General features: G+C 43.2%; 1 protein-coding gene across 1 annotated transcript in view; it reads left to right on the plus strand.

Moving 5' to 3' along the window:
* The window catches only part of stk32a (serine/threonine kinase 32A), a gene marked incomplete at its 3' end in the record, with an annotated part of 257,623 nt that extends 251,533 nt beyond the window's left edge, over positions 1-6,090 (plus strand). Inside the window, exons 9-10 of the mRNA XM_084319706.1 lie at positions 12-76; positions 5,973-6,090. Coding sequence (XP_084175832.1) covers positions 12-76; positions 5,973-6,090 — 183 coding nt within the window. The remainder of the gene's footprint in view (positions 1-11; positions 77-5,972) is intronic.
* Between the last annotated feature and the right edge of the window lie 4,749 nt (positions 6,091-10,839).

Below are 10,839 nucleotides of genomic sequence, written 5' to 3' on the forward strand. Positions count from 1 at the left end.
GTCTGTCACAGAACGGGCAGCTGCAGCAACGTCTGGACAACGTTGAGAGAGACTTCATCATCTTCAACAGAGAAAAGTGAGACTCCTGCACCACACGTCACTCTCACTCTCACTCTCACTACCAATAGTGACCCACTCATTAGCAGGAGGGCAACTAGCTAAATTAACCCCTGAGACCAATTAACTGTGTCAGTCTGTTCTGAATTAGTTTTATAAACAGCCCGGTATTTGGAGGTGTTCAGTCCCAATCACTTTTTAATGTGATTGTGATACTCAACCTCTACTGTCTTTAAACAGGGATCTGCGGAGGTATTAAAAAGTCTTAAAAAGTACAATAATTCTTAATGTAAGGCCTTAAAAAGTTATTTTTGTTGGTAGCCCGTGGCTGTCGGGAGATTAAATCATATCAAATATATTAAATGTTTTTGTATTCGAGTTGTTAAAATGGGATTTAAAATGGGCTTTTGTGGTTCTTCGCCATAATGAGTAAATAAACGTAGCCTAACACAGATGAATAAGTCATAAACAATCGCATGCTTTTCACTTAAGTCTGTGTTCCGTCTCACTGCACTCGGCGCTGAAAGGTTGGGTCTCTACAAGCTTCAGCTATGTGTCGTTTCCACTGGGAGCTACAGTATGTATAATCCAGATGAGTACCGGTGTCAAACCAGTACCGAGTATTCATTTCAAACCAGATTTCAAACCAGATGTACTAGTCTTTGTTCAGACTGCAGGCTTAATCTGATTAGCATTTCAGCGTCTGTCCACGGACTGTTGCTCCCTCTATTATCCTCCATATCCATCACTCTGGATTTGTTGTTGTTGTGTGTCGTGTTGCAAGTGACCCAGACACTTATGGTGCTTTTCCACTGCATGGTACCTACTCGACTCGACTCGACTCTACTCTACTCAGCCTTTTCGGTTTTCCATTGCCGAAATTTGCAGATGGTACAGTACCTGGTACCGGGTACTTTCTTTAGTACCTACTCTGTCGAGGTTCCAAGCGGGTAGAACAGGGACTAAAAAGTGACCTGAAACACTGATTGGTCAGAAGAGAGAATCATCACTACATCATCATTGCGCTACACGGGGGGCGTCCTGCACAAAAACACAATCCCGCCATCTTCAAATAGCCCCGCGACTACTAAACATTAGCATCATAATAATAATAATAGGGCGGCTAGGTGGTGCAGTGGGCAAGGCGCTCACCACCAATGCAGGAGACGCTGGGTTCGAGCCCAGCTCTCCGCATTGCTATCAGCTTGGCTGGTTGTTCATACTAATACATTTGGCAGTATTAGGGGGTGGGAAGCTGATGGGTGGGGATCGGACGTTGTGGACAGCGACTCCTACAGGTCGGTTGGTGCGCCTGCGCAGCAGAATCAGGAAGCGACGGGGGCGGCGTGCCCTCCAAAACGCAGACCCCCGACGCTGAGAGATCGCGCTGTGCAGGTGAAAAGATGCGACTGCTGCTTCCTCGAATACCGGAGGGGACACGCAATGTAAGGCTTAGTCCACATCGCAGCCGGCTTGTGGGAGGCATGGCCTAACAGCGTTCGAGACAGGGGAGGGTTGAATTGGACGATACGAAATTGGGATGGGAGAAAAATAGAAAATGGGAGAAAAAGTAGATATAAAAAAAAAAAAAAATTATAATAATGCAGGACTTTGGAGAAGTCTTTATTGGCATGCAGTGACACACATGCGATGGGCAGCACACACACAGGAACACACACACATGCAATTGTTGGGTCGCCGATACGATTGAGTCTCTGCACTTGACCCATCCCGTCGTCCTTCCCCCCAAGGGCAGCCGGGAGCAGATAGGGGCGTCGGCGAGGTACCGCGCCCCGGGGACCAATCCAAGTGCTTCTGCCCATCTTCGTCAGGGACGCGACAGCATTAGCGATCTGTTGTGCATATTTGTCTCTTATCGGGGGGAAACCCTTGCGAGCACGGAGAGAACATGCAAACTCCACACAGAAAGGCCTGGGAGATACCCCACCTGGGTACCTGGCAACGCGGAAACCTGGTCCCCAAGTGGGAATCGAACCCTGGACCTTCTTGCTGTGAGGCGACAGTGTTAACCACTACACCACCCTAAACATTAGCATTAGCATTATTTGTTTGCAGCATGATTAAACAAAACCAACAGCAACACAATTTACCACCAAGAACAAAGAGTTTAGTAACACAAAAAGATTGCTAATTGTGTTAGCTTATGTGCTAATGTGATTGGGTTTTCCCATTATAACCATTAGCATTGTGGCTAGCATACATTAGCTAATAATGCACTGGTTTCATAGCTGCATAGCTAGCTTCAAAATCCTCTATTGTCTGTGTGCGTCGCTTTGAAGATGACGTCACGGCGCCCTCGCTATGACGACCAGCTACACTGACGGGGGGGGGGGGGGGGGGTACTACCTGCTGTGGAAAATTAACAAAGTACCAGGTACCAAAAGCGAGTAGAGTAGAGTCGAGTCGAGTAGGTACCATGCAGTGGAAAAGCAGCATTTAAAATCCTCATCTGTAGAAACACTATTGGAACCAATGTGGTTTTGATTTTCTTCTTTTTTTTTGTGCTGGTCAGACATTCTAAATTTAAATCTGGATACAATCTGGACATGCCAGAAAACTAATTTGGGCTGACAGTTTGAACAAGGCCTTAGTTATAATTTATCCAGATTCCATATGCCACCCAATATTGAATTATGGGATATTTACTATTTATTCATGATCAGTGATCCCATGTTATGGCAGTTAGGGTAATGTTGTACTTCCACGAGCAACTATGTTATAGGTTGGGTTGGGTCATTATTATTCCTTTGTCAAGTAACTCAAATTTACTTTCAGAATCATATTTCTACCACAGTTATTTCAAACGCTCATAACTGTTTGCTCTTATTCAATTACCGTTGACTTAAATCCTAAATCAAAATACTTTAAGAGCAGTTAACCTCTTTGGCTATGTTCACACTACAATCGTTAGTGCTCAATTCAAATGATTTATTGCTCAGATTTGTTCCAGTGTGGACTGGTCACTTTCCTGAACTGACCCGCATGCACAAATTAACAATAACGATGATAGATGTAAACGTGGAGGATGCTGAAGTCACGGTTTATGGTTCATACACTGAATGCAGTGGAGGCTAATTAAAACAAACCAAACTTTTATCTGATTCAGGACCACGTATAGAAGTGGCTCAAATCAGAATGGAAAATATCAGATTCCATGTGATTTGTGATGTTCACACTGTTGTGAACTGTCTCATTTGGGCCACTTTTGCCTGTAGTGTGAACGTAGCCTTTGAAATGTACACATTACTTTCAGTTCATAGGGCTGAATTTTTTTTTAGGTGAACAAATATTTCACTCAAACGTGTCCTTTACAGTTTACACATTACTAAGCTGATCCATGTCCAGCATGCTTTTTGAGTAAGACTTATTTGAACAAACTCAAAAGTAGTATTATGCTGAAATATAGCTTTGGTTGAAAGGTGTAACTATGTAATAGATTACTTGGAAGTAACTTGATGGAAATACCTTGTAACACTGATCACACATTAGGCCTGGGATGTATGACCTGAAGTACATGAAGTACATGTCATGGTACGTTATCACATTTAATTCCGTCACAATAAATGTGATAAAGAAAGCTGCACCAGCGCACAAATACAACATTCTCCACAGTGTTGGCTCTCTGTCAACATGCCTGTAATGTTTATCTGTCAAAATGTCTGTAATGTTTGTCTGTCAACATCTGATTGGTTGTTGGAACATTATGTTTAATTAAAAGCGGGGCACAAAATGAAACAGCCTAGGCACTTGAGGAATGCACTCACCTAACATATCGACATGCGCAAAATTTGGTTATTAGAGCTTTGATTGGGGCCCAAAAAATGTGGCCCAACCCTACATGAACCAGTATCAAACCCCCGGACCACGGCAGCAGTTTTGGGTCCGAGCCCGAATAAAAACTCAGAATTTCTGCTATAAAATATATGGATTTATAAAAGGTCACAGTGTGAGTCCTGGCGCTGTTGCTATTGTGAATGCCCAGTGGCCACAAGCACATGTCCACTATGAGCGGTTTGTAATTAAAAAAAGAAAAAAGTTAAAACCTGATCCAAGCCCGGGGGGGGATTTAGAGAATGCGGGCCAGGCCCAACCAGGTTCAGACAGAGAATCAAAGCTCTAGTCGGTATAATCCTATATATTTCAGGATATATGGCCCTAATCACACGTGACGCCTCTGAAACCTCTGAAACGTCTCTCCCTCACGGCGCCGCAGCAGCACTGCACTGGGTTTACAGCCTCAGGTCCAGGTGACTCACTCACTCCGCATAACAGAGCTGCTGTGCTTCAGTTATCTCACTCTCATGTTACTAAAACTGTCAACTTTGTCACATTTGGTTTGGGAGTTATTGAGTTGAAGACTTGGGGTATGTGATGTCACTGTGTGACGTGATGGGATTATAACAAGGGGCGGGGTCACAGAGCGTACGTTCTCTCCCAGAGGTTATTCACCACTGAGAGACAACTCTACTTTTGACTACCGTTTTCCGGTGCTAAAGGGGAAGCCATTTATGAACGTTTCTATGACAACAGTGACCCATCCTCTACTTATAATTCTAGACATATTCCAGGAAGTATTAATATAGCTCAATGAAATGATGACAATGATTAGAGAATCGAGGTCTTTGCTTATATGCCTTTACAGGAACTGTTAATCAATCACTTTGACCTTGATATTTTCATAATTTCACTGAGCTATATTTACTGATATTTACTCATTTAATTTTTTGGATGGAATGTTCTTTCCCTTACAAAAAAAAGTATCATGGTAGCTTGATGGTAATTTCAGTTTTACCATAGTACCGACTATTGCATAAATAATTTTAAAGTCATGTATCACCATGTTACCATTTTGTGCTTAAATAATACCCCGGTATATTCCAATCTAAACCACAATACTAATAATATGGTATTTCCATCATTTTCTTGTCACTACCGTCGTCGTAGTGACCAAAGACTATGAAAATACCATGATACCTTTTAGGAAATGCAATGATACTTTTTGTAAGGGTTTAATAGCAATGTATTAATTTACTTCAGTCCACTAACTTCCTCCCAGTATAGCCAGATAACGCATGTAAGTTATTATTTCCTAACCCAGAAGGTAACATCTACCCTAAAGCCATGAGAGATTAGGGCTGTGACTAGTTAGCCAGTCTGTTTTGTAATGGCTTAGCTGTGCACGCTCTTACTCTCCGTTTACGACTGCAGTCTAACACATCTTTAAATAAATACTTTGTCTTTACATCAATATATCATTGTGAATTCAACGTCCATACCTTGGCAGGATTACCGCAGGAACGCGATGAGAATGAAAGAGACTGAAAGAGAATTGACGGGGCCGCGGCGAGTCCGTTGTTAGTCTCTGTGTATTGTGTTTACATTGTGAGCCACTGAACGGCATTGTGGTGCAAAGCCTTTCTAAACAAAACTTGCTTCATCAACAAAAATACCTCCACATGCACGGTTCACACGGGCTGTTCACCCTCTCCTGGCTTCTTCAAAACAAATACCAATCCAGCAAGCTGCCAGGGGGGCGAACAAATGGCAACATCTCCTTTGCAACAGCAAGCAACAGAGTTTGTGGGGAATTTGGTCTAATCGTATAATCTTGTCATTGTTTTGGCAATGGTCTCATTTGTTTACTGTAATTATACCAAGGTATCAACTACTCTGACAATGATATGATATACTAGTGTTGAAAATTATACTTAGTGGCTTTAAATCAGTGATTGTGGTTTTACAAACATATGAATTATCCTTTGCAAATGCAGAGAAAAAATATACATAATGTTTTGCGATGTGTCTTGACCATGAATCGTTTCTTGAGGAGTGACCATCTGTTTTTACCAAAGTGAAATAATATAATATTATTAATAATATTCTTTACCGGACAGGTCAACGAAAGCAGTGGAGGACTCGGAGTCTTCAGAGCTGTGCACGACTGAGAAGAACAGGGCTATAGAGGACGGACAGAACAACAACGTGGAGCCCGCTTCCTACATATCAGGATAGGCCTAATGACTACAGTCCCTATACCTACTCACCCGGCCACAGCTTGTAGTTCAGCACTTTACATCTAGTCCCCAGTGTTCTGTCCAGCAGTCAGCACAGCCGTTCAGATTGACTTTAAAACACCACTCCTGTCCCCATCACACCCCACCTCTACACACACACACACACACACACACACACACACACACACACACACACACACACACACACACACACACACACACACACACACACACACACACACACACACACACACACACACACACACACACACACACACACACACACACACACACACACACACACACACACACACACACACACACACACACACACACACACACACACACACACACACACACACACACACACACACACACACACACACACACACACACACACACACACATACACTAGAATCACTGCTCCCAACCAATGGCCGACTTAACCCAAAACTGCTAATGTAAAATGGAGTCCTGGAGCAGCAGCCATATCAGATCCAGGCCTCCCTCCTTCCTTCCTCTCCACCCCCAGAACAGTGACTTCCAGCGGGGTGTCATCCATCACACTCCCCTGCCCTGCTTCGGTGCTCCGTAGTCCCTCGGCCCACCTTTCTCCTCGGCCGCAAAGTCACCCAGGGCAGACAGGAAATCACTCTGCTGCCAAACAGGAAACAGTTGCCACCCCCAGTTCACTTCTGACAGGAAGTGAAGCTTGACGTTGACAAATGAAATAATGGCTACCGCCTGCGAATAAGACTGAATCCGCAGCGCTGCACGGAAGCAGGCATGATACCGATTGGCTTAGGGAGTCGGGATGGCGTTAGGTTAGTGTAGGACAAAGACCCGGGGGCAGATCATTCTGGTAGTGCATCTGAGGGTTGATATGAATTACTTGAGTTTAGATCGCTAGACTCTTAAGATTACATGATATTAGGAGAACGGAGAGAGAGAGAGGTTGGATAAAATACGAGAAGATATGAGGCCTTTGTTTATAAGACATCAACCACAGATTCCTCTTCTGAGATAGAAAATAAGGAGTTGAACTGTTGGCTGGAGCTTTAACGGCTCAAAGTACCATAGCAGACAGTGGATACGTAGTGGCCATTATGCTTAGCTTTGCTAGTCAAGCTAATGAAGATGATAGCAAGATTTTGTACTTGGTCCCAGTTCCATCATTTGCAGATGAAGGCAAACCATACGGCAGGTTTTGATAATAAAAGGTACAGCCATACGCTTCGCATTCACTCTCACGTTCTATAAATCTAAGCTTAAGACAAAAAAAAGAAAACGCTTCCAATGATTCCCAATGGAAGTATAAATCATTCGGTAGCGTATCCTCTGTGCAGTTGCCCTCAGTCTGCACTGCGACGTTCTACTAGGGCTTCAAACTAAGCGTTTATTATGGCTACGAAAGCGTAGGAAGAGGTATAGATAGATATATGGTAGATGTTATATGTTCTGCACTGAACCTCGCTTTGCACTCATGCTTCTTCATTCATTGTAGCATTTATGCACAGAGACGGAGTTTCAAAAGCTGTGAGTACTTATGCCGTTAGGGATGGTGTCACGGGTGTGGAATAAGCCCCTAAACCGAAACTTTGCTTTAGATCTGAATCTTAAATTGGGTTTTGTTTCAAGACCGCACAAGCGTGTCGGCTCTGACAAATAAAATATGTTCTGCCGCCCAGAGCGTCAGAGTCAGAGCACTATTGGACGAGCTCCTATAGAGGAAACGAGAGGAGACGCATTACAGTTCTGCTACACCGGTTGACCATTACACACGGCAGCCATTTTGCTCTTATGTCGCGCTCAAGTTGTGTGACATAAGAGCAAAATGGCCACCGTGCGAATACGGTCAATGGATTGGATACGATGTTGAAAATGACCTGGAATTCAGCACCAGCTAAAAAGTTGAAAACAGCCGTGCTCGTCTAAAAGTAGAAAGCAGCCGTGCTCGTCGAAAAGTAGAAAACGGCTGTGCTCGTCTAAAAGTAGAAAACAGTCCGTGCTCGTCTCCATCGCTCCTCTCGCTAGCTTCTCGGGCTAGCTTGGCACATTTGATTCATCGGGGGGAATGGTTGATGAGAAAATATGAACGGGTGATAATGAAGCTCGTATGCATCCGTCCTCCCTGTCGTGTGCGGGGGAGCGTGTCGCTTTTTGATTTCCAGCTTCGCCCCACTAGAGCTGTGGCCTGTTAAGGTTTAGACTTGGGCTGAAACCACGCCTAGAAAACATCCCTAAATGTTGGTAGAGGGGTGCCTTATACCTTTGATATGGCACGTAGCTGGTTCACCTGAAGTACTGTAGATATAGATACTGTAATGACAAAACCTGAGCTTTTACACATTCAGTATGTGAGATGTGATTTATACTAATGCCTAGTCATTTTATTGACCTTACTGTATCTGCAATACAACTCAATCCTATCCAGTCTATAATACTTGTAACGATATTTAAAACGTTCTTCATTCTATTTAAATCCATTACTGTTGGCACTTTTCTATCAATGATTGGTACAAATGTTTTGACTTTATGTTTGTGTTATTGTTGTCATTGGTGTAATTTCACAGATCCAAAGGTGGTTTCCCTGTATTAAGTTGTACTGTTTGATATTGTACTTTTAACAGTAATGGATGACGGGGTTAAGCCTGGTCGTGTGCTAGACTAGTATGACTTTTCAACGGACTACATCGCCATTGTAAAAGATCATTCAGTCCAGGATTAGACTTGACACCCTGCCTGTGAGCCCATCCCTATACAATTCTGTTCTGTCGTCACTCTGTGTGTTTCTTGTATTCATATGTGATGGAGCAGCAGATTATAAAGGTGTGCCTTAAATAATGATTTTATTTCTGATCCAACCCCGCCTTGTCCTTTCTCTCTTTTTTTATTTTTGTACTTTATCATTTTTATTTCATTATTTTAAATCATTAAATGATTGAATATGTTTGCCTAAAGAAAAGACCGAAGCCACCGGTGATGGAGCAACTACACAAGATTTCGACCCAAAATAGTCGATTTTCCACAGCGAGGTTCGTGGCCACGTCTGCAGCGTAGGATCAATAGCTCTGCTTTATTCGACGCCAGGCATGCCCCCCAGCTAAACAAACCCATGGAGGCAACACAGAGATTCAGGGAAGTAATCAAACGAGTCATCAAATATGTATTTGGAAATATATAACGACGAGCTAACTGTCGCTGACCCTGTAGTAGTGTAGTGGGTAAGAGGGGCTCGTGAGATCCAAGTGTTTCTTCCAGCTGGGTTCCTTGGCGGTTCTGACAGTGACTCAGTTAGATCAGAACCTATAGCTTTGAAGTGGATCTCACTGCATTCATCACACATATAGCTTACAGGCACACATGTGTAATACTCAAACATGCACATATGCGCACATGCAAATACGCACACACACACACACACACAGACACACACACACACACACACACACACACACACACACACACACCTTCTCTTGGGACAGTGGTTATATTCATATCAGATTGTTACATTCATTCCCTCCTGGTCCCTATAACCTTAACCCTCATACCCAGCGTCTACCTCACCACACATTGACATCGCAGTGTTTTCCTTTGTAAAAAAGCCAATACTGTTAATGTAGTCAATACTGAGGGAGCGTCTTATCTGCCCTGATTGTACATTTATAGTTAGTTCCCATCACATTCAGTTCATATCACATTTAGTTCTATATATATTTAGTAGTATATTTTTCCCATTCCCAACGATGGGAGCGTTTGCATTTGTGAAGCGTATCGGGAGGTGAGGCACAGGCTGCCTTTTGAATACGTCTAATTTGTTCCTAGTCCAAAGAGAAACGAACAACATTGGAATCTGTGGTGGAGAACAGCGAAAAGTCTTAAATATTTCAACTTCCACCCCAGTTCCGTCTGCCCCTCTGCCACCGACATGGTTTTACCATCATCCTCTCATTGAAAATGTATGACATCAGGCTTCCTGTCTTCCTGCCGTCTACTGGCCCAGTGTGAACGTCCCCATTAACCTCACCTTAAATCTGACATTCAAATAACCCATTTCTTAACTAGATCCATTAAACAGCCCTGATAAGAAATGACCCATTTTCATTTTCCCACTTACTAACCAACTAGTAAAACCCAAGACCATATAATGCGCACGCACACACACACACACACACACACACACACACACACACACACACACACACACACACACACACACACACACACAGCATTTTCAATACTATTCTCCCAGCTGTGAGTGAGTTTCCCACACTGAGCAGTATGTCTCATGTAGTGTGACTGTAACAGTTCCATAGGTCACTGGTGATAGTAGGTAGTGGTACAGTAGGTCTACTGCTCCATGTCCAGTAAAGGAGGTAGGCTAAAGCTACCGCTGGGAATATCTGGGAGGTTTCATCAGTGGTACAACCATCTATAACACCTGCGTTCCCTTTGTGTGTGTAGAGAGAGAGAGAGAGAGAGAGAGAGAGCACAAGATCAGAGACTCATTCATTTTATAAATTCTGTACGGTCAGATATTGTAGGTAGGCCTATAGTAAGCAAACTGCAAGAGAAATAATCTGGCCTGATGGAAAAGTCTGAGTTGATTTATCTCCATAGCAGCGACAGATAGTTAGAAGATTGGACATTATTATACAGATAGATTGAAACGGCAATGGCTTTAAAAATAGATGTACAACTCCAAAAGATAGATTGTTCTCCATCTCTGTGCAGCGTCTGTCGACAA

The sequence above is a fragment of the Notolepis coatsorum genome (genome assembly GCF_963971535.1).
Source record: "Notolepis coatsorum genome assembly, chromosome: 8".
Taxonomy (NCBI): domain Eukaryota; kingdom Metazoa; phylum Chordata; class Actinopteri; order Aulopiformes; family Paralepididae; genus Notolepis; species Notolepis coatsorum.